Here is a 25,169-nt window from a genome sequence, read left to right on the forward strand (position 1 = left end):
GATACTTGTTGCTAAAACAGTGTAGGTCTGCTTACTGCTTGGATATGGATTAATGTGAACATCTTTTCAAAATTAACACAGGTATCTGTGGCTGTGTTTAGGATTAGAGGCAAAGTTTCTGCACAAGCCTAGTATTTCCTTTCATCCAACATCCTCTATCCTTTTTCTTTTGCCTCTGCCTAACTAGATACTCTTTGTTTTTGCAATTACTTATATTTCTTCTAGTCTCTCTTAAACAAGATAGTTAGCAGATACATTTTAGCATGCACACTTTTAAGTTTACCTCTGTGATCTGCAAATACAGTACTTTTTTTAGTTAAAAGAATTTCCAAGCCATTAGCAAAACTACATTTATTGAAAAGAAATTTTAAATTGTCAGAATGCAAAGATTGTTCCATAATGAGTTGGTCTTTACACAAAAATCAAAGAATCACATACAAAGTACACCAAGTTTTACACTCAGTTAGTAACCAGCTGCATTCAGATTTTAAAAAGTCAATTTTCACCTGCCAAAGTAAGGCAGACCTCAGGCACATAATCTGTATCTAAAAGTGCAATACTCTGCTAGGAATGACACATGACCAGCAGCATTACTTACATTAATATGAGTAAGGAAAATTTATTTCCTCCTATGCAATTTGCATCCATTTGCAGCTTTTAGGGGCTATATTGCAAAGATACCTGATTGACTTAATAGAGCATAGCAGAACATATATACTTGCATAACCAATATCCTGGATAATTGTTTGACTATTAGTGCTAATATTGCTTTCAGAAAATGAGGTGTGTCATCCTTGAAAAACAGTGATCTTTCCTGACATAATTTACTGGGCTAGGGCAAGATAATCGAAAAAACAAATAGACGTTTGGGAACCAACCATGGATTCTGCCCACCTGCCTGAAATGTAGTTAAGCATTAACACCGACACTTAAAGTTTATCAGAGTTCCTGCTTTAACTCAAATTTAGGTAATGATTTCAAATCAAAGTTGAAATAGAAATTTAGTTTACCTTAATGGCACTATCAACCTAATGCTTAACTATGGTTAAGAAAGGACGGAGAAAAATTATTGTAGACATGTGGACTACTCCCTTAACTGTAGTTAAGAGAGCATCAACACCACAGCTGCAAATGTATGGTCTGTCTGGTAAACACCCCTTATTTGGTGTTCTAAAAAAGCCACAAAAATTCAAATTATAATGCTTGCATGTGGGGGCACAGTTCTACAAAAGAAAATCAGATCAGACTTTAAGTTTCAAGCTGCTGTGTACATCTAATTTCTATAAGTTTGTAAATGCATAATGTCCTTATTTGTGAGTAACTTCCACTCGGGTCAATCAAGAATACTTGGTGATATCAGGCAAATCAAATATGATTGTGGCTGATGCTGAGACTAAAGGACTCAAGACTAGACTTGTATGTAACAGTGTGGTCCATTCATTCTACACTACAACACACTAAGCAGATTTTCAAAAAATTCCCAACAGTACAAGGCAGTCACACTTCGTACTATAATCCAATTTACTCATGACATACAGTACTTGCACTCAAGAGTTGTCATACTGTGGCACAGAAATGCTTTGCTATATCATCATAATGCAGAACACAACATTAAAGAGAAATGCAACAATGTTTTCTTCCCTTTTGTGCAAGTTATTGACTGGTTTGTTCTCTAGGTAACCTTGTCTTCTACATTTTTTAAGGCTTTAAAAATGCACCAGTTATGAATGCTACATATTTCAGCAAGCACCAGAAATGTAACTTTAAACCCATCATTATCTAGCAAGTAAGCAAAACTCTAGTCCCACCAAGGATGGGACACGTCAATGGAACACAGTAAAAACTGCAAACTAGGCACAAAAGGTCGTGAAAGGAGGACCAAGAGTTAATTCCCTTTTTCTAAATACATTTTTGGACAAAGGCTATATGCAAAATTATTTTATTATCTTTTGCACTGAAGCTTCTATCTAGTTCTGCATCTAGAAAACAGGTTAAGTCATAGCTCTCAGGATTAGAGAAGTATCTAGATAGACAACACAAAAGGATGGCATAGTAATAATGATGAAGAAAAAGATAGGGGACATATGTTAGACTTGCATATAAGACCATTTAGGGGATGCATGAAAAGCAGTACTTACAAATATGTCATTCTGTACTAATATTTAACATCCTGGGGAAATTACCCCATGAACTCGAAGGGATGAGGACAGAAATGAATTAGAATAAAAATCTATGTTCAGTAAGAATGACTGAGGTATCTGTAATTGTGTTATCATTCCAAGCTTCACCAATTTTCTAAAGGCAGAGGATACGATGATCTTTGACCAACGTCTCCTAGTCCCCAAATCTGACCTAAGAACTAAGAATTTATGTGGCTTTTAGCCTAGTTGCATAACAATAAAACTGCCACAATATATTACTAAAGGAAAACTTCTTTTTTAAAATAAAATCACCTGATAAACTGATCACTGATGTATGTGAAAAGTGCCCAAACCATTTTAGACCTCATCCTATGGTTTCCTTGTTGAGCTTTTACAAGAACTAGATTTCCTCCTACACAACCAACACTTTTGTATGGGGCTTATCATCTGAAATAAGTCATAATGTATAGTTCAAAGATGGTTACTTTCATAGGACAGCAAGTGAATGAATACTCAACAATGGCAGTATGGTATTATTATGCAGAAACTTAAAAGGTAGGGATTCAGATGGATAGTCAGAATGACTCTAAGGTAGTATCAAGCCACCCAAGAAACAAGAAGAGTCTGCAGCGTGGACTTACACCACACAGAAAGTTTAAACAATCAGGTTCATTACCATAGGAGTTCTCTACAGGTAGTATCATAAAGGCACTTAAGAGCTATCTCTCAGCCTCCCATGCTTCAGAAGCATGATGCTCCAAGTATCATATCATACTAGTTAAAACCTTACACATTACCATTTGCTGCTTGTAGTAACTTTCTGGCTCTGATTAGTTAAATTTGGAAGTCAGGGAGGAGAGAGAGGAAGTCCTATTCCCCTTGTTACTGTCAAAACTTTACAAAAGGCCTCCTTACAGTATTAACTATGGTGAGCCTATACAGTTGTTATCAGTGATCTGTTTCTCTTCAGAAAGATAATTACATAGAACAACTTTTCCAAGAAATTACCTCTTGACATTGCCTATAAAAAGAATAATGTTCCACAAATCTGTAAGGGAAAGCTTAATATTTTAAGTTCACTATTTTAGTACCAACAGTAAAGTGCAGCAGGTTTTGAGGCTATCATTGAGTTGTACAGATGCTATATCCAAAAAGCTTTTGAACAAAGTATAAAACACTACAGTGATCTTTAAGGCAATATATAGGATTTGCTTACCTGTGGGATAAGTTGCTGGGAGTTTTGACTACCTACTAGTTATTGCTCTGTTTCTTCTATAATACCATAGCCCTTAGAAGAGTGCTGTACTTTCACAAAGCACTCATAAGACAGAACACACAGGAAAAATAAAGTTATGTTATGCTTTGTGGTGTTACTAAATAGAAGCTAATTCTCTCTTCCCTCTTGTTGAAGTAACAGTCTTAAGAATTTTAACTGAAGCCATATAATCTGCAATAAAGGCAGACAACAAGTATGTGGAAATTTTCCATAGATAAATCCACTGTAATGTAAACACAGTGTATATTATGGTATCCAGCATTCTTCTGAAGAGTTCACAGCACTCAGATAAAGCTTTTGAAGTGTAGAAGAAGAAAACATGTTGACAAACTAAAATGAAGGCCCAGAAGTTCTACTGTGAGTCATTACTTTCCAGCTTTCATGTAGGATGGTATTGCCCCTCGAGCGGTCAGGCCTTCAAAACGCTTGTATGTATAATTGATAAAGACCCAATCTTTATTCTTGTAGTCTGTCTCTGGATGGTTACTTGTGGTCACTGGAGAAAAGCATCATACAGACATTAGGTTAATAATGAAATATCTTAAGAAAAAGTATGTTTTTTTAAGCATGTTCTATACTTGCTAAATGCAACTGGAAAATTATGCACTCCAATGATATCTTCCTGGGCATGCACATGTCTCAAAGATAGATACATGTAAAACAAATACAACATTCATATGCTGTTAAAGGCCATAAAATCTGGCACATAACAAAGGTATGAATTAGATCTGCTTCTACCCCTTAGCTCATGTTTCCTCATATTTCATGTCATTAACCAGATTGCTTTAGGCTAAAATAAAACTTTGATTACTTCATGACATTTTTGTAACCCAAAAATGCAATTGCAAAATAGACAAACAGCAAGAGGATCTTATTTAATAAGATCACAAACAGGAAAAGAACTCAAAATTTGGCCTCAAGAGATTTGGTAACCATCTAACAATTAACTGCACTTAAACTTAGTGGGTTGGATCCCAAGAAAAGCATACTTAATAGAACTGGAAGAAAGTATCTTCTCTATTCCCCTACGCACTCAGTATCAAAAAAAAAAAAAAAAAAAAAAAGTTCTCCTTAAGGATCAGGGGACCTGTCTGTACTGTCCCCACACTTGAGCTGTGGTGTGGTGAGAGGTAATGTAGAATGTAGTCCTCAAAACTGAGGTGGAGAAACTCACAAGCAGAAAGCCAGCATCCATCAGTGTTGTTCTTCACCTTTTCTCTGGACTGAATCCATCAAACTTAAAAGCATACTGAACAATATGAAAAATATACTGACCCTGTGTATATAACTCTGAAGTAAACAGAGCTCCTCAAAAATTTTTTACAAAGCCAGCTTAGAAAGGAAGTAATAGCATAGGGATTTGCAGAACAGGGCTAAGTGCAGAACTGGATTATTTTCAATGAAATGCCCAGAGCTTGAAAAGTGAAAGTTACACTGCATACAAAAATGAAATTTGAAAAAGGCCATAAAAATACTTACCTGCTGGTTTAAGGATATCCGATTCCGGGAATTCATCAAAATTTGATGTATCATCAATACTTTTGATTTCTATAGGTATTGCAGCTGGTCTCTCTCTGATTAAAAAAAAATCCTGATTAAGTTTACTGTCCAAGAAGAATCCCGAGTGCAGTATCAAATACAGTGTATGACTGCTTCTGAAGCTCAAACACTGTCTTGCTCATAAGCTCTCACAGACTAATCTCGTCTCCTATTACTCCATTGACAGTATCCTGGCAGAAAAGGATACTTTACCTGATATGCTCCCAGTCAACTCCCTCAAAAAAGGAGTTTGTTTTAATTTCCTCAACACCTGGAGCACCAATTCGATGTTCCCATTCACAGCAAAACCTGTATATAGAAAAAGAAGCAACATGGAAAATTCAAAAATAGAAAAAGAACAGTAAATTACTGAATGGGAAATGAAAGATATGAGCATGTTAGTCTGTAGAATCAGTATGTAGAGAGATCTTGTAGCACCTTTGAGACTAACAAAGAAAGAAGTTAGCAGCATGAGCTTTCGTAAACTAAAGTCTGCTTCCTCAGATGCATTCCTCAGAATAAATCTGAGGAAGCAGACTTTAGTCTATGAAAGCTCATGCTGTCAACTTCTTTCTTTCTTTCAGTTAGTCTCAAAGGTGCTACAAAACCTCTCTACATACTGAGTGGGAAATGGAATTTCTGGCATTATAGAGGAATTCTTATTTCAAACTAGGTGGAGTTGTCTCTAGGGCAGGCCTCAAATCCTAAAAAGAGGATCTGGCAATCAGCACTGCTGTTGCTACTGGATCTATTGTTTACTCCAGGGGCAGGAACTGTCCAGACACTGTTGCACTGCAACATCCAGTAGCCCTAGTGAAACTGATGCCAATTATTTTTAAGAGTACAGATGCACCTCTGATCTCTCAGAGTTCTAGTCCAGCATTCAGATTACTAGACCACACTGCCTTACAATGTTAGCCTTATTCCTCATTAATCTGTGAATGAAATGGCAATGGTCATGTGGCTGATTGAGGGGCTCTTTATAGATATCTAAATTGAAACATCTCACCTGCCTATGTAGTCTCTAGTATGCTGTGGGTTCAAATTAAATATATCTATAGTAAAAAAAGAACTATGAAATGGGAGAAACAGTTTTGCTTTTGCTGTATGCCACATAAAGGGAACATGAACATTTACAATCCTGAATGATAGCATGCCTCTGTGACAGTTTCAAAACACAGAACAGATAAATTATTTTTAAAAGTTCATAAAATGACAACCCATATTCCTACAGATTGAATGCTGATAAATTTTGTAATTCCGTACAATGAAAACACAAAAAAGTCAGGTTATATCATACTCCAAGAACATACTGAGGGCAATTACTGATGTGGTACCTTAGAATAAGATCTTTGGCTCTCTCAGAGATTGGAACCTCTGGAGGGAATATTAGTGTCTCCTTCCAATTCATCACTTTCTTGTATGTTTCTTGTGGTGTCTCTGAACAGAAAGGTGGGTAACCTAGAAGTAAGTACTGAAAGTCAGGACAAATAAAATTTATGCTTAGCTGTCATCTCCTACCACTTCAAACTGTTTTAGGTTCATGTACTACAACTGCAAATCAAAATCAAGATAAGAAGTTAGACCCAATACAGTTGTATGATGAACTTTCAGTCTTCAAATCCCAGAATTCCCTGCCAACATGATATATTGCTAAGTACAAAATAGCTGGACAGCCAAACATTTCCCAATCTGATCTAATGCTACATAATGTTTAAAAGTTGAGGAGAGACAAAAGAGCTATACACTTTTTATATTTTTGATTTTTAGACATAATGTTTTGTCTTACCAATCAGCATCTCATACATGATGACCCCAAGTGACCACCAGTCACAAAGTTTATTGTAGCCTGTCTGCATGAAGACTTCAGGGGCAATATAATCTGGAGTTCCCACAGTAGAGAAGGCCTGCAAACAAAAACATCTGTTATGTATCTTCAGAAATATTTTAACTTTGAAGAAACTGATCAAATCTCCAACATAATTTATCCAACACAAACTATTTTTGTTATATAACAGCAATGAACACGTTTGCAAACATGTTCTTTCAAGAGGGGAGGACATGGAAAGATGCAACTCCTATTGTGACTGCTCTTCTAGAGTCTAGTTCAATGTTATTTTTATGGTTTTGAACATAACAATTAAACAAACAATCTCTGCTTAGAGGTGGCAACTGAAAAAGAGATGGGACTACAGGGCCTTTCCATCAGCTCTCCTGAGACCAAGTCCAGAAAGTTTCTCCTCTCCCTATATTTTTTCTGTTCAAGCAGGTCATTATGAGAAAAATTAAGGTAGGTCCCTGAATTTGCTTTCCCCTCTTACAATCTTGTGGACCACATGTGCTGTATTTTTTGTAAACTAAACAGGGGGACTGTCTTTGTGACAAATTTCCTATAAATATATTCTGAGAACCTTTGTGCCTTGAAAGAAGGACAAAAGTGTGTAAAAATAAACAAACTGTACTTACCAATTGCCGCCTGTTTCTTTTCCAAGTTTCTGCTTTCCTTTTAGAGTTCATATTCTGAAAAGCTGAAAACAAAATCAAAAGGAGATACATTCTTAATTACTTTCAATTTTAATTGCTTTACTTTATTGATATGTTGAAATGGAACAGGGTTTTTTAAACATTTAACTGTTTTTTACTTATCTCTTATGACTCCCAGTGCCTTAATTAAGTTATTTCAGTTTCTAGTATTAGTAGCAATAAATTAATCTCATAATTTCTACTGATTTACATAATCAAATTTATTTTTAAACTCAATGTTTCAAGCTCTGGAACTATGTAACTTTAACAACTAGTGTCCATATCTGATTGCTTTCCTTTTCCTTTTGTATCCTTTCTTCTCATGCTTCATGTTTCTATGATATAAACCAGGAGGGCAAGAACTGTTCTTTTAAAACTGCTTAATCTCATGTAAGCCATATCTAACTGAAGCACTTAAAAAAATAAGTAGAGAAATAAAATACCTGTGTCGCAGAGGAACAAAAATATGCTTCTCTAACCAAACGTTCCTTCAGCAAAGCTCAATAGTGAATAGTAAAAGGCTGAGAGAACAGAAAATCATCTTGCAGAGAGTTATCCCTCACAGATCAGTTATTTCAACAATTAGGGGAACTGGTGATTTTCTCAACTTTTGCTGAAATATTAAGTTTTCATGAAAATAACGACATTAACACTACTCACTAAAGTCACTAGGAAGATTGTGGCTCAGGTTTCTATAGAACTCTGTTCTATGTGCTTTCTTTAGTCCAGTGCAGAGACCAAAATCTGATAGCTTCACGTGGCCCTGGATGTCATGGAAAACAAAAGACAAAAACAAACAGGAGATATAAAACAAAAACAAGTAAACACTTCAGATACACAAATCTGGTGTAAAAGAAAAACGTGGTTTATTTCTTATTACTTCTTAATGCACTACAAACAAAAAGCTACATGTTTATAGAAGATTTCAAGGGAAGCTGAATGTCCCCAGAATGTATTAGCTCACAAGAGAGTGACTTCCTACGAGAGTAAAATATGAAGTCCCAGAAAGAAAAGTGAATGAAAAAAATGCATTCACTGCAGCCAGACTTTACAGATTTGTGCTTAATGTTAAGTCTAGTTCACAAACAAAAGCTTAATTCCTCTATCTGTAATTAACATACATTGCTGAATGTGCAAGCTGCACTGCACAGAGAACTATCACTGTGATGACTGCAGTTATGCTTTTTGCCCAGTCACATGGAACACTGAGGTTCTCTTTACACTATTTTGCATATATCAATGTTTCTTTATACAGTTATTTATTCATAGAATATTTATACTGACAAAATTAACTAAACCTACATGTGTGAATAAAAGTAGGTCTTCTGCAGAACTTAAGAAAAATGAAAATGGTGAATTGACAACTGCTTAATAGTTCTTTAGTAGACATATATTAGAAACAACTCTGTAAAGATCACCCAGTGGAACATAAGAACAGAAAGAAAGCTTGTTGATGTTGTTATGTTTGAATCCAGCTATATACTTAATATGCAAGTCACATGAGAACATTTAACTCACAGCCCAAAATAATGTAATTGTGATGGGTCCTGTTTAACACCTAAAACCTGAATTCTGATTCATGTACTAAACCCAGAATAGCCACATCTGGAAGTCTGTAAATTCTCTCCCTTGGGCTAAAGGAAGGTACTCAATGCCAGAGGGGATTCCTGGGGATTGTATGTTTGTAGAAATATGCCTTCCCTGGTCATAGATTTTTTTTATTATTATTTTATTATAATAAGGTTTTTCTGAGGGAGAGATGCTTCAGCCTATGAAGCCGGTTGCTTAACCATATTCTTCCATTTCAAGCTCTTAAGATTTTTCCAAAGAAAACAGTAATGTCATAATATGATACAAATTACTGTACTTCTATTGAGTAATAGTAGAAAATGCTAGCCTGTAAATACTTATACCTTACTGTCCAAAAGAAGATTATCTGGCTTGATATCACGATGAATAAAACCCAGCTGGTGAATTGAATCAATAGCTAGCACAGTCTCTGCTATATAAAACTGAGTCTCTTCTTCTGTTAAAGTATCTTTTTTCATCAGTAATGTCATCATATCTCCTATATGTACAGATGATAAGAAAAAAAGCAGGTTACATTCATCTGTTTTGTAGTATAACTCTCAGAAGATTTCAGCTCAGTCTAAATTCTAAGACCCACTTAATGTGTCATGTGCATTACATTCTCCCTTCCCAGAACAATTTCATGTACTCCTTTGCTCTCTATAGAAATAATGTGAGTCTCTCTAAAAAGTCAGTTCCTGAGTATCTCCCGTACAAACCGGCCCAAGCTCTGAAATGCTCAGGAGATGCCCTTCTCTCAGTCCCACCACCATTGCAAGAACGGTTCGTGGAGATGCGAGACAGGGCCTTCTTGGTGGCTGCCCCCAGACTCTGAAATTCTCTTCTCAGGGAGACCAGAATGTCCCTCTCTTTGCTGTCTTGCTGGCAGGCTAAGACGTTCCTTTTCAGACAGCCATTTAAAAGAGTTTTTAAAGAACATCCTGGAGATGTTGTATTGTTTTAAAGTATATGTTTTAAGTGCTTTTATCTTTTTAAATTGTATCCTATTTTTAAACAAATGACCTGTTTTAATATTGTAATATTTTAATTCCATTTCAATTGTCACTTTTGTAAGTTTTTAGTTGTACTGTGCTTTTACAACTCACTGACCTACATGCAACTGCTCATCTCATCTTGAGTAGATTTGTAGAATCAGTTAATGAATGGTAAATTAACACTTATGTAAATCCAACTGACTGAGTGGGTTTACTCTAGCTGGGACTAATAACTGCGTTTAGACCATTATTCCTGAAAAATGTCTATGCTTGCCCAAACCTATAATTTTAAAATATCATGAATATACACTAAATTTCACCAATTATGTTAGAATGTTTCCTCCAACCATTTTAGTAATCCTAATAATAGCAGTTTAAAGAAATATTAATTTTATCCAAATTTCTGCATAAGAAACCTCAATTTATTTTTGTTGCTTCTAAGTAAAAGACTAGAAAATGGAAGATTAGTGATTATTATTCTGAAAAAGTAATTACTGAGCAATAATATTGTCAGGACATTTACATGAAAACAGTTCTGCTTCTCTTCGCTAAAATATACTTGTGCACATCCCAAAAACGCTGACCGGTATTCCAGATCAGCTACTTAGCTACCTTAATTATGTAGAAAAGTAGCATCTTAGAGCAGAAACAGACGGCCCTGAAGGGACAGCTTCATGCTACCCCTTTGAGCACGGGCACACAGCAGCCCCAATCTAGCTACTTGCAACTCAAAAAGTGGTGGCAAAATGCTGCTCCTTTTGAGCCAGCAAAAGGGCACCCTTTCTACCGCAATCACAGCTTTGTAGTGTTCAGGCTGCGTGTTCCTACCCCACTCCCAATGTGACAGTCCCAATGTGACAGCCAAAAGCAGGATCATTGCTGCAAGCTCTTCTTGCAGAAGAACATTAAGAACATCAGTCTACTGTCTTCTGATCAATAAGAGAAGAGATCTTTGTAGCTCACAGTAGCTGCTGCCCAGTAAAACAGGACCTGGGGCCTTTTAATAATAATAATAATAATAATTTGTTTTATTTATATACCGCTATTCCAAAGATCATAGCGGTGAACAGCAAGTAAGCTAATTAGCAAGTAAGCTAATTTGCCCCCAACAGTCTGGGTACTCATTTTAGCGACCTCGGAAGGATGCAAGCCTGAGTTGAGCTTGGGCCCTTTTGCTGGTCTTGAACTCGCAACCTTGTGGTTTTGAGTGAATGGCTGCAGTACAGGCATTTAACCACTGCGCCACCAGGGCTCCCTACATGTTCCCTACATGTTCCCTACAAATCAATTATGAATGTGCAACTCTAGGATATGCAGTGGTGAATTCCAGCCTATATTATAGACAGAGAAATCCAGCTTAGTACATCTCCCTGCTCAAGTAGTGAATTTTTAGGGACTACATTTGTGCCCCATACAGATTGTTGATCATAGATCATGACAAGGTTCACTTTGTAATGCACTAGTCACCTAAGCAAACATTGAACAGCTCATAATCAGAATGCTTGCACCCAGATTATTGTAGTCATATGCACAAGTAATATTTTATAACAGTTTCTGAATAAAAGGAGTAGCCTATTATTCAGAATAGTTACCTCCAGGCAAGAACTCCATAATTAGATAGAGGTTTAGCTTATCTTGAAAGCTATAGAACATTTTTACGACCCACAAACTGTCTGCCTCCACTAGAATGTCACGTTCTGCTCGAATATGGCCAACCTGTAAAGAGATAAACACATTTTAAATTAAATTTTCTTTTCATTTTAAACTAAGTTTGTAATGAAAGATGCATTTTCACATATTGGCTAGATCTCCTGGGACTATAGCCAGTAGCTCATTTTTAAACAGGGATTATGATGTTATTTTATTTTAGCTGAATAAGACTTGCAAGATCAGCAGCACTGGCACTACCTCTCACTTGTACTAAAGGAAGCCAAAATGGAGGAAACTGGCTCTTTAGCCCTATTCACTCAAGTGTGAACAGTACTTATTTTAATGAAAGACTGGCAGAACTCTCTCATTAGGCACAACAATTCAATTAAGTGACTCAGTTTAACCCAGATGGCATGTAGAATGAATGGACATTTGGTATAATGTTTAAAATGCACTAACACATATGCACTCACTTGCTTAATGGTAGCATGACTACCATTAGGTATAATTCAAAGTCCTGGTTAACATTTTTTAAGCCCTGAGTAATCTGGGTCCATGTTATGTAAAGGACTGCCTCTTCTCATATAGGACTATGCAGTCTGAGATTTGGTAAACTTTTGCATGAAAACGGTTGCCAATTTTTTAGCAGCTCCCAGCACAGAACCCCTCCTGCTTCCGTAGATTAGATTACCTCCTACTGAGCTGGTGTTCTGCTATTCTTTGATACAAGACTTTGGATCATTTGGTTGCTGAGATTTGTTTTTTAGTTATGAACTTTTAAAATGTACATTGACGCTTTGCATAGATTTCTTGATACTGTCATCCATTTATTTGGTTGTTTTTGCATCACTTTGTTAGTTATTTTTCCATCTTCTTTTTGAAAGGGACAGCACCACAATACAGTGCGCCCTTGCTTTACATGGGGGATCCGTTCCAGACTCCCCCGCGTAAAGCAAATTCCACATATGCTCAAGCCCCATTTAAATGAATGGGGCTCATGCATGTGATTGCGCAGCGGCAGCACGCACCATGGAGATGCACCGCCCCTTCATTCCCACACGGCTTTCAGCATATGCTGAAAGCTGCATAAAGCGCGCCCATATATGACACGGGCATACAGTATATATCTAAAATACATAATACTTGCATCCACATGGAGAAGTGAAGGATGGACAACTTTCCGAGTCCTGAGACTGCATTTACCTAAACCGAATCTCAAAGGGACACACACCTCATTCTGACTCTCCTTATGCCCTGCTCCCCAATTTTGTGGGGTCAAAAACTGTGAACTGCAAGACTTACATGCAGTCTATATGCTGTACATTGCTCACCCTTTTTTAAATAAATAAGAGGGCATATACAGGTAAGCAGTTCCTGACAAAATTTGTACTGCCTATTTTAAAAAGCCAAGAGACAGAAAGAGTGCTTAGTGACTAATTTTCATCTGAATTTATTCACATGAGTAAAAAACAAATCAAAGAATGTACGCCATTGGCAGGTTTCATTTTTATCGATTTTATTTTTTGTATGTACAGCGCCGTGTAAATCTACAGTGCTATATAAATAAAGTATAATAGTTATTATTAATAATAATAAAAGCCTGGGGTGATTATTGGGAGAATTCTGGATTCCATTCTCAGACACAGATGACTGAAACTTTGAATCAAGATATATCTATTCAGCATTTGATGTTTACAGTTTTAAGGTGATACTTATAATCCCATAATTTGTAGGTTTTCTACAAATACATTTTATTAAGTCTAGCAGGAATTGCTTAATCCTGAGTAATTTCCAGCTACAGCAGTTTGTTTCAGTATAAAAAGGAGTCTAGTAATACCTTTAAGACTAACCAACCGATTTTAGGATAGGTTTATGAAGAAGTGAACTGGAATCCACAAAAAGCTGATGCTGAAATCAATTGGTTTTTATTAAAAGAGCCACAGTACTCATCTTCAAGAATATCTTTGAACTGTAAAGTTATCAAAATGATTTATTATTCAGTTCATTTGGTAATTACCAAGATGGTTTCTTTACTCTGAAGGTTATCCTCCCGTGGAATTCCAATTCTTCTCATAAAAATAGATATTCAATGTATTGTATTATCAATTTAAAGGCTCTAACAAAAAGGCAGAACTCCACGTTAATTAATCATCAAGAATAAAAATGTGCTAGCATTACTATTTATACTCTGTATTTACCTGCTCTTTTTCAAGCATGTCTGCTTTACGCAAGATTTTCATTGCATATACGTGCCCTGTGTCTTTTTTCTGAACAAGCCGCACCTAGAAGTGGTTTAGAAACACAATGCATGCATTAATATCCCATTCAGCTATTTTGTTTGTAATATATGGAAAGGACAGATATTGGGGGTGGGGTGGTAGTGGAAATGAGCATCACTGCTCTTTGCAGAACAGCTGAATTATACAGCCTTCAGCCCTTACATTAATCTGGCATAACCAGCGTCAGCTGTCATGTCATAGATAGCAAAAGCAATGCAGGGTCAGAGGACTGGCAAAAACACATTATTGTTATGTGACTTGTAGAGGAACCACCAGGATATTGATGTTAATTCTCTGAAATAAATACAACATGTAAATAACTACATGCAGAATATGGGAAATTAACAAATATGATGACAAAACTGCACGTCATTTGTCAAACTGTATGCTATGGTATAAGACAAATGTTGCTCTGGCCAGGGCTGCAGAATCAGAGTTGGAAGCAATTATGGGTGGAGTCAGTGGGTAAAAATGTACCAACTCTGACTAGCTTAAAAATAAAAACTAAAAAACATTATAACAATATATGGTGAATATATCATTTTATACTTATAGTTTGCCTTTTGAAAATTTTATTACAGTGGACCCTTGTTATGTGCTGGGGTTTGGTTCCAAGATCCCCCGTGTATGACAAAATCTGTGTATGCTCGTACCATTAAATATAATGCCATAGCAAAATGGTGTTCCTTATAAAAAATGGAAAATCAAGGTTTGATATTTGAAATTTATACTTTTTTTGAACATTTTCAAACTGTGTATGCTTGAATCCGTGTATAAAAAATCTGTGTAATAAAAATCCGTGTATAAGAAGGGCTGACTGTACATATCTAGTTTGTTGTGTATTTACTTTCATAGAAATTCAAGAAAAATGTTCAGAAATTTTAATTATTTTATGTTCTATCAATCTAACTAGCCTATGCAGCCATTTTATTGCAGCAAATTTGCTAATTACTATACATTTGCCATTATGAAAGAGCTGGAGTCAATAGGAGAATAAGGGCAGGGAACCGTCCATTATCCCCTCTGTTGTAAGCCGCCCGGATTCCCAGTGACTGGGCGGCATATAAATAAATCCTATTATTATTATTATTATTATTATTATTATTAGGAACTGGAGTTGGAATCAAAGGTTTGGCATATTGACTCCACAGCTCTTAGGCTTGGCTCTCAACTGCTAGTGCAATTGAACTTCATTTCTTTCTCCCTTTTTTGTTGTTGTGTGCCTTCAAGTTATTTTTGACTTATGTTATCTTGACAACATTTGTTCAGAGTAATGTGTACCTTTCCCGAAGGCTGAGACAGTATAACTTGTCCAAGATCAACCAATGGATTTCCACAGCTAAGCAGGGATTTTAACCCTGGTCTCCAAAGTTGTAGTCCAAAGCTCAGACCACTACACCACACTGACTTTACACTAGATAAAAGTGTAGATGGTGCTTTAACCCTTTGGAAGTTTAGCAATATATTTGAGGGGGGGGGGGGGGTTAGCAAAATCCACCTCCTAGTTTTGCTGACAGAATGAAATCTATCAACAAAACCACCCACTTGGATTCTACTTAATAAGAGATCAAGAATGCCCAGATGTCTGTTTGCTTAAGAGGATTATTAAATTTTCAAAAGTGCAAACATCGCTAGCGCTTATGTAATGCGTACACTGAAAGCAAATTATGTAGAGTGATATTTTTCTGTTTATGTGAGGATAAGACATGCTTTTGATATGATCAGTAGTCTAGAAGGGCAGAAGTTTGATGTCTATGTGTTTTCAGTGAGGGTTTTTTTTCCAAATCAGTTTGAACTTACCTCTCCAAATGCTCCTCTGCCTATTACTTTTAAAGACTCAAAATCTTCCAATCCAAGTCTTGTCCTTTTTAGGCGCAGAAACTCTGTTTCCTTTCGGGCATGTGCTGACCTTCTCATTCTTTTCTAATAATTATTTTTAAAGTAAAAATAAAAAATATATGTTCAACAATTAGAAACTTATCAGTCACAATGAATGCTTATTTGAATAGTTTTTTGAAAAGACACTATCACAAAACAAGACTTTTAAAATACATGCAATACCTCTTCATCTTTTAAGCCCTCTTCTTCCATCACCTTTTCTAGCTTCTTTTGTCTGAAAAACATAAAAAAGATTGTCAATAGAGAAGTCTCTGATATCAAATATAACAGTATAGAAAAAAAATGGGCACTATAATTTTGGGTGCTACATCCCCATTCTCAGTTTACATACCAATGAGGACAAATGCTTCAAACTTCTGTGAAATGACTGGCATATTTATTCATACCATATTTTATGCTGCTTTTGTTGGCTGCATTCAAATAATTTGGCTTTTGTATTGTAACAGGTAAAAAAAGAGAGAAGTACAACTAACTTGAAGCATATATAAGAGTAGACAGGGCAGAGACCAATGCAATTATTATGCAATAGACAATTTTTACAAAGCTATCAGATCTACTGTAAGTCAGCCATAAACCAGCTTGCTATTTTGGTTTAAAGTGGACTTGTGAAGGAAAAAAAACATGTAAAAGGAGGTAGAAAAACTAGGGAAGTGCAATCCACAGTGCAAACACAACCGCATCTTGGCACAGAGTGGATGATGCAGTGTATAGTATAGTATCAAAGCTATAATTCTGTACTAATTCAACAAAAATGTAATTAAAAAGATAAAATGGTATCAGGACTTCTCCAAATATATAATCAACATTTGAGTTTCTGTTTAAAAAGGCACCATGTTCCTCTCTTTCTGACTATATCTGCATGCTTAATAAACCTGACATTTGTACACATACTTTTTACCAATCTATAATTGAAGGATCAGATTTTGAGATTTCCAGTTCAGGGCTACTTTAAAAAGAACAGACACAGTTGCAATAACAAGGGCTACATCTTTGTCCTCTTGTCTGCACAAAGCTTTGTCTTGGTTACATCATGCAGCCGTTACACACCAGAGCACAGAGGGGGTCACGGTGAGGCTCTTGTGCTTCTGAAACAGCTTAGACTAAACTGAAGACAACCAAAACCACATTTCTGATGCATGTTTAGACTGAATTGGATATAAAAACAAAAACTATCAATCATTAATAAATGAAAGTAGGCATTTTGGAATTTTTAATTATGAAAAAATGAGACAAGATTTTAATCACAATTCTAAGGAAATTAAGAAGCATATAGAAATAATCATAGAGCTGGATAAAATTTTAAGGGGAAATAAAAGGAGTAGGTTGCATATACCTGAAGAACAGTTTGTCAAGGACCTCCAGTCTCTGAAGTCAATAAATTCATTAATTCAGTTGCTTCAGGAAACATTTCCCAGGGACTCTCTACAACTTGCAAAAGATGCTAAGGCATAATCTTGATATATACTGTATATACTCGACTATAAGTCGACCTCATGTATAAGTCAAGGGCAGGTTTTGGAGCCAAAATTATAAATTTTGTTATGACTCGTGGATAAGTCGACGGTAAAACTTAGAGGAATGTAATAAAGGATCTAAAGGATGAAGCAAAGGAAAACAATACCAAAGAATTTACAAAATTCCAGCAAGCATCATTATTTGTGCTCAAACTAAAGGCTGGATGGATAAGAAACTAAAGGGGGTTCAGTGCTTCCAGGACAGATGACACTCTTGCCTTTCACCAGGGGAAGAGTGGATAAGTCGATTCAGTTTTTTGGATTATATGTAACTAAAATTTCTAGACTTATACATGAGTATATACAATACACATTGCATTAATTAAGCATGGTGGGCCAAACTATTATTCTGTATAAATTGGAAGTGTATCCTAGCACAGCTAACATGGCTGCACACTGCAGTAGAAAACAGGAAGTGGTGAACAAGCTATCTTTAGGAAAGCATTTGCTCAATCACTACTCTTCATTGAAAAGCCCATTAAACTTCCAACTTTAGCCTCAAGGATCCCTTGGGAAGACCCTGAAAATGGCTCCTCCAAGGCAGAAATGACAAGTGGAGATATAATACTGCAGTCTGCCATGCACCAACTTGCCCACAATGAGTAGTAACTACCCGAGGGAAACAGACACCATTAAGAGCCTAGATATACAGCCTCAACAGCATTCTTTTCCCAGCTGAAAAGAGAACTGCAGCATATACCAACTGCCTATTCTGGCTTTTAAAAGCCAGCAGGAGATCTACATGCTTTCCTCCTAAAGGGAAAAAAGGCTACAGTAAAACTACTACTGTATTTTGTATGCTGTCTCACATGGCCCTTAATGTGCCACAGTGCTCTTCCTTACCAGACATGTGCTATAATAGTTACTGAGAGGAAGGAAGGGACATGTGAACAGATAGAAGTGCTTGGGTAGGAAAGAAAGGGAAGGAACATGCGCCTTCAATTACTATTTCCAAGAGTGGAATAGTGGGGTGGGAGTAACAAATTCTAGAGAATTAACAAATTTCTCTTATGAAAAGGACAAGGCTTAGGGTTCAGCTATGTGCTTCTGAAATAATTATTTTTCATGCTTATTCAATGACATGTTTCCCATTTTAAATCAAGATTTCATTGTCACATCTATCTCATACGCATCTTCCCCCTGGCAAACAAGCATCTAACAAGAAGTCTTGAATCTTTTTCCAACAATATGTGACAATTCACAAGCTGCTGTGGTGGATGTAACAAAACATCTAGGTCACACAAAGGTAGACTGATGAGCATAAATAATGGGGAGTGCAGATTGTTCTAAACCAGGGATGGGTAAAATGTCCTAAATACCCTCTTGGGCAATTTCAGCATGTTTCTAGCCCCTCCTGAGCCACCTCTGTGCCAAAAATGCCTTTTATTAAAATAAGAAGTGACCCATGCATTTGGGGACATTAAGATTCTGAATTTTTTGTGCTGTGCAGTAGCCCTCCAAGGTCTTACTCTAACACCATTCAGCCTGTTCTAATCTGACCCATCCATCTTCAAGCAATGCATTAACAAAGAGTGGCAATGGCATTCCTTCTTATTTGGCCACCAGCTGACTGCTGTCTATTTCTATAGAACATCTGTGTTTGCATGGAGCCACAAGTGTTCAAGGAAATAAAGGTAAGCCTTGTCTGGAGGCCAGTGCTTCACTTGAAGCACCCCCAGATACCTCACTCTTTTAAAATAAGGTTCTTTGGCATACAAAAGACCAGTTGGAGTACTGGTTCAAATGGGCAGCACACTGCCTCTCTCTGATCTAGGAGATATGGTCTCATTTTTAAAGCAAAAAATAATCCTATTTAGATAATATTGATCTTCAACTGATAGTCTGACAATAAGAGACTACAGCTCCACCAAAGACGGATCATTATCAGCAACAGCACAATCCTATTTTTTCTTCTGTCTGCAAGAAAAGAAATCTTAACAAATATATTCCAAAATATAACTCTGTGTTATGATCAGCTTTCTTAGTAAGAAGTGAGAATCCAAAAATGTGCATCTCCAGCTACAAAACCCTGTGAGACAATCACCAGACAGAGTGTTCAGAGTTGCAAAGAATAAAATAGGAGGATGTGAAACAATCATATAAAACAGACAGGAGCAAAACACACTGTAGAAATAACCCAGTTTGTGACAGATTTAACTCCCCTGGGTCAGTGCTAGGGAATCCTGGGAATTGTGGCACCAGAGCTCTGTAATAGAGAGGGTTAAATGTTTCCCAAAACTACAGTTCCCAGAATTCCCTAGCACTGATCCAGGGCAGTTAAAGCAGTCTCAAACTGGATTATTTCTGCAGTGTGTTTTGGACCTGAGTTACTTAGAGAAAGAAAAGAATAAACACAGAACAAGAATAAGGTATGCACGCAGCTACATTTTTGGAAGATTAACTTTTAGCTGTGTTTGTCCTGCAAGGTGCTGTTAGGATTTCTGAGTTCTCAAAAATTGTATTGTGAAATGATATCCCCATAGAAGCAAGTAGCGTGTGGCAATTCACAAATGTACAGTAGTAACTGGGAGTAGAGTCTTGTAAGAAATATACTATTTATTCTAAAGGTGCTCCATTAACTGCAATTTGAGAAGACTTTAATACCCAAATTAAGAAATGGAAGTCTGTCTGCAACAAGTCTTGGTTCAAAGTAACAGGTGAACATTTTATATGAAGAAGAATATATACTTTATTACGGTCAAAGACCAGCATAAAAGAAGTGACACCATGTGAAAACCTTTTTCTTATCCACACTCTTTTTTACTAAAATCATTTTCATTTTAAAACTGAACATGATGCTTCTCTAATACTTGTACTATTGCATAATGTTCTTATTCCTGCTGTTGTTCAAGTCATTTGGAATTCTTCTCTAGACTAAAAAGTAATGCATGTATTAAATATCTCAAATAAAAAATAAATCTGTACTGGAATATTTGCTTTTATGCATTTTTTAAAAATTGATGGTCATTACTTATAACAAAACACAGTTAAAACATCTTTGAAATAAATATAAAATACAAGGTTTTACAGGCCATGAAATCCAGCAAAGGCAATAAAATGTGTTTGGAAAAGCTGGGTTTGATTATCATGCTCTAGTAAGCCAAGTGTTTTGCAACATAAATTGTGTTTATACCGGACATAGTGAAATCAAAAGAAATAATAAACTAGATAGAGGAAAATAAGTTTTAATCCACAAAAATGCTTCTACTACTTTTTCATCAAGCAGCTATAATACACCAGCCCTTACTGAAATGAACCACCAAAAGACAGTAAAGTAGTCTAAGAGCAGTATAGCTTTGTAACTAAAAGGCATTCTAAGGGAATTTCGAAGACTTAAAGTGCTATAATGAACTGTCAACAAGGATAAGATAAATCCAGTACATTTGGTGCACCTGCTTTTTGTAAATGAGATCACAAAAACAGCACTTTTTCAATATCCATGCGGCTGGGATTTTTACCTCATTTCCCGTTCTTCATGTTGTGCAATCAGATTACTGTAGAAATTTTCTAACGTCACTTTTGTCATTGTAACTCGCTCCTTGGTATGGTTGCTCATAGATGAGCAAGGTGCTGGACCAGTCATTGCCATGGTTTCTAAGGAGGTGGAGTAAAATAGTTAGAACATAACTAGAACATAACTCCAAACAAAAATTCATAGGATGATTTAAATGAAGGATTTATAATAAACTTAGCAAAGCAATGCAAAAATGAAGTATGGCCACAAGCAGTAAGCCACACTAAATACTAAAACAAGAGTAGAAGACCACAGTGTTACAAATTGTATTGCACAAGTCAGGCTTCCTGTTATGTTCTTAAGTTATGAACAAGGAAAGACATGTGATAACAGTTATGCCTCCAAGTTACAGCTACAGGTGATATTAACACATATTAAGTCTTCCATATTTTCAGTTCTGGCCTTTAGAATCCTAACAACCTGTTAAACTTTACTTCTATGTACAAATACACAGGAACATGCTATATGTCCCATTTATTTCAACGTGAATTGATTCTAAGCCTTACTAGCTTTACCCAATCCTATGCAAGTTCTTTTTTCAGAGACAGGGCACAAAGATTTGAACAGAAGTTACAAAAAAATTGCAGCCTATGAATTAGTTTTCCTTGAAAAATGGAAGAATAACCAACCTGCTTACAAACCAGGTTAAGTTACAAATGAATGCATGATGTGTAACTGTTTTTAAAGTCTTCCTAATCTAGAGCCAATGTGCTTTAGTGGTTTAAGCGCTGGACTACAACTCTGGAGAGCAGGGTTTGGTTTTCTACTCGGACACGGAAACCCTCTGGGTGACCCTGGGAGAGTCACACACTCTCAGCCCCAGAATAGTCTGTGATAGTTTTGCCTTCAGGTCACTGTAAATCAGAAACAACTGGAATAAAATCTAACTGGATGTTTTCCTCAAATTAACCCAGCACATTGTGGATAGACTTTTTCAAATAGTGCTTTTTATGAAGTAGCTTATACTTCGAACCCAGGCCCCATACAGACGGGCCAAAATAAAGCTGCTTTGGGTCACTTTGGAGGTACAGCTTTGGCACAACTTCTGGACTCTTGGTACGCATGCATCATTTAAACAGCATATCTCCAAAGTGACCAGAAGCAGCTTTATTTTGGCCTGTCTGTTTTAAAAGGTCTCACTCCTTTTTGGGAGAAGAAATTACATCATGCAGCATAATTCCTCTTTGCAATGCAGGACAACTGTAGCTCCTTTTCGACAGCAAGAGCTTCCTATTAATAAAACGATGATGTTGATGAGAACCACAATGACACATAACAAAAAAATAGAGTTGTCGCTGTGTGAACTGAAGGCAAAGTCTTCTCCCATGTGGGCTGACAGACAAAACACACTGGGCGCTAAGGGTGTATCCACACTGCGGAATCAATGCTCTCTCTCATGGCTGCATCCTACAGACGACTCCTGTGATCTGTAGTTTTGGGAGGTGTCAGAGAAGGCTGAATCTCTCACAAAACTACAAATCCAAGGATTGAGGATTGAACCGTGGCAGTTTGAAGCAGCCTCAAACTGCACCATTCCTACAGTTTAAGTGCTGCCTACAGTTGCAGTCCCTTGCGCTTTGGGAGTTGATTCCAAATTAAGGTCCAAAACACACTGCAGAGATAAACCCCTTTGAGACCACTTTAACTGCCGTGGCTTGATGCCTGGGGATTCTGGGAATTGTAGTTCTGTGAGATATTTAGCCTTCTCTCTGTCAGGGAGCTCTGGGGCCACAACAAACTACTATTCCCAGGATCCTTAGCACTCAGCCAGGGCAGTTAAGGCGGTCTCAAACTGGATTATTTCTGCAGCGTGTTTTGGGCCTAAGTTAGCTGGACTTACATGCCGAGTGGGCTGGGCATCTGGCTCCCTTGTTGTTTGTTGGCGTTGTCTGTCTTAGAGTCATTTCTGACCTATGGCGGCCTCAAGGCAAACCTGAGAGCCAGGAGGTCTCTATGGCTGAGTGCAGCTGCTTCAGTGTTGGACCGTGTCTCTGGAGACCAGGGTTCGAATCCTGCCTTGGAAACCAAGGGGGTCTTCTTGGGCAAGTCACACTCTCTCAGCCTCAGGGCTCAAGGATATAGCCGTGTTAGTCTCTAAGAGCAATGCATCTGAGGACTTTGGTCTAGGAAAGCTCATGCTGCCAACTTCTTTCTTTCAGTGAGTCTCAAAGGGGCGTCAACATCTCTATTATTATTATTATTGTTGTTGTTGTTGTTATTATATCCCAATGCATCTGAGGAAGTAGATTTAAGTCTAGGAAAGCCTTTCGGGACTAAGCAGGACTTACCGGGACCCCGCCTCTCCTGGGTCTGGGAGTCGCCACAAGGAGCCCGAATCCCAACTCCTCCTCAGGCCCCGAAGGCGAGGGAGAAAGCGGCTCCCTGAGGCCTAAACCGGCCCCTCTCCTCCTTCCTCCTCGTCCTCATCCCTCCCCTGGACTAGAAACTACTCCTGCACACTGCGCATGCGCGCCAAGGCGCTCCCTTGGCCCGGGCTGTGGAGGAGCGGCGTCTGCTCTCGGCCCGGCTGGGTGGCAACGCGCATGCGCCAATCTCTCCCTCTCTAGTATTTCGACGGCGGGAAGTGTGTGTGAAATGGGAGTGGCTATGAGGAAATGCGGCGGAAGACAGGAGTCCGGGTGGCGCAGCGGTTGAACGCAGGTACTGCAGCCTCAAGGTTGCTAGTTCGAACCGTCCCACGCAGCTCCAACTAGATGACTGCGCTGCACTCTTTAGCGACATGCTAAAGCAAATGACAGAACTTGCCCATAGGGAAACACTGGGAATGGCTGGCCCATAGGGAAACCCTGGGAATGACTGGCCCATAGGGAAACACTGGGAATGACTGGCCCATAGGGAAACACTGGGAATGACTGGCCCATAGGGAAACCCTGGGAATGGCTGGCCCATAGGGAAACCCTGGGAATGACTGGCCCATAGGGAAACCCTGGGAATGACTGGCCCATAGGGAAACCCTGGGAATGACTGGCCCATAGGGAAACCCTGGGAATGACTGGCCCATAGGGAAACCCTGGGAATGACTGGCCCATAGGGAAACCCTGGGAATGACTGGCCCATAGGGAAACCCTGGGAATGACTGGCCCATAGGGAAACCCTGGGAATGACTGGCCCATAGGTGAATCCTTGCCCATAGGGAAATATTGGAGATGTATCCCTATGGGCGAGGATTCTCCAATGATTATCTGTGGGCAAGTATGGCTTTCCTATGGGCAAGTGCTGTCATTTGTTTTAGTACGTCCCACACTCTTATTATAAGTGCTGCTGCTGTTCGACTTTAACTGCTCTGGCTGCCTCCTGTTCAGGATCTTGTAGTTCATTGAGGCCGAAGAACCCTCTGGTTGAGGATCCTTAAATGCCCCTCTTTAAACGGTAAGAATGCAACAGGAGATACGCAGAGCAGCACAGGTGGAATAGCAGCATTATAAGAGTGTCGTGTGGTAATGTGGTAACTCAGCCTTCTGTCCTTTCCTATGTTGGTAAAATGAATACCCAGCTTGTTGGGGCAATTGACTTACAGACTGTAAACTGCTTAGGGCAGTGGTTGCCATATTTCCGGCCTCTAGATGTTTGGGACTTCAGCTACCATTGGCCAAGCTGGCTATGGCTTCTGGGAGCTGAAGTCCCAAAACCCACAAGACCAAAGTATCATTGGCTTAGAGAGTGCAGAGTTGACTATGAAGCGGTATAGAAATATACATGCTAAAGGAGTAAGTATTCTGCACAGTCTGTTTGTGACCGCTTTAATTGCCTTGGCTCTTCTGCTCCACAGAATAAGACCCAGAGCAATGGATTCAAACTACAGGAAAAGCGATTCCACCTCAACATTAGGAGGGACTTCTTTGGAGGTTTTTAAATAGAGGCTGATGGCCATCTGTTGGGGATGCTTTGGCTGTGAGTTCCTGCATGGCAGAATGGGGTTGGGCTGGATGGCCCTTGATGTTTCGTCCAGCTCTGATTCTTTGAAATGCAGGATTGTAACTATAAAGGGAAATCAAAGCTTTTTTGTGGAAAGCGGGTACTCGCTTACACTGTTTCAATCTGGAAATTAATGTCCACTCATTTCAAAATTTAAGAGATCAGACCTCTGATAAAGTAGCATCATTATTACATTATTGTTGTTATTATTATTATTATGCATAAATGCACAAAAATGAAAGCTAAAACACCCAGAGTTTTTATTAGAATGTAACCCAAATTATTTTACAATCATGAGTAATGCTTTAGAAACAACCATTTGTTGTTGTTGTTG

General features: G+C 37.9%; 1 protein-coding gene across 1 annotated transcript; it reads right to left on the reverse strand.

The window, feature by feature from the left end:
- Positions 1 to 336: 336 nt before the first annotated feature.
- On the reverse strand, positions 337 to 23,343 carry STK38 (serine/threonine kinase 38). The gene is made up of 14 exons (XM_089514757.1): positions 23,188 to 23,343; positions 20,844 to 20,979; positions 16,034 to 16,085; positions 15,773 to 15,895; positions 13,892 to 13,975; positions 11,636 to 11,759; positions 9,393 to 9,547; positions 8,140 to 8,242; positions 7,423 to 7,484; positions 6,746 to 6,863; positions 6,294 to 6,417; positions 5,170 to 5,265; positions 4,897 to 4,991; positions 337 to 3,913 (listed from the first exon to the last, which is right to left on the reverse strand). The coding sequence occupies exons 2-14, from the start codon at positions 20,972 to 20,974 to the stop codon at positions 3,783 to 3,785; spliced, it is 1,398 nt and encodes a 465-aa protein (XP_089370883.1). The 5' UTR covers positions 20,975 to 20,979; positions 23,188 to 23,343; the 3' UTR covers positions 337 to 3,782.
- Between the last annotated feature and the right edge of the window lie 1,826 nt (positions 23,344 to 25,169).

Source organism: Sceloporus occidentalis, unplaced genomic scaffold, assembly GCF_023333645.1.
Source record: "Sceloporus occidentalis isolate IW3139 unplaced genomic scaffold, rSceOcc1.0.p SCAF_3, whole genome shotgun sequence".
Taxonomy (NCBI): domain Eukaryota; kingdom Metazoa; phylum Chordata; class Lepidosauria; order Squamata; family Phrynosomatidae; genus Sceloporus; species Sceloporus occidentalis.

Excerpts from the sequence above, each read along its gene's own strand:
- STK38 (XM_089514757.1), bottom strand. The coding sequence starts at position 20,974 with ATGGCAATGACTGGTCCAGCACCTTGCTCATCTATGAGCAACCATACC. Across the intron at positions 6,864-7,422 it reads AAAGAAACAGGCGGCAATTG|GCCTTCTCTACTGTGGGAAC; the intron begins GTAAGTACAGTT and ends TTTTGTTTGCAG. Across the intron at positions 5,266-6,293 it reads GCCAAAGATCTTATTCTAAG|GTTTTGCTGTGAATGGGAAC; the intron begins GTACCACATCAG and ends TTCTATATACAG.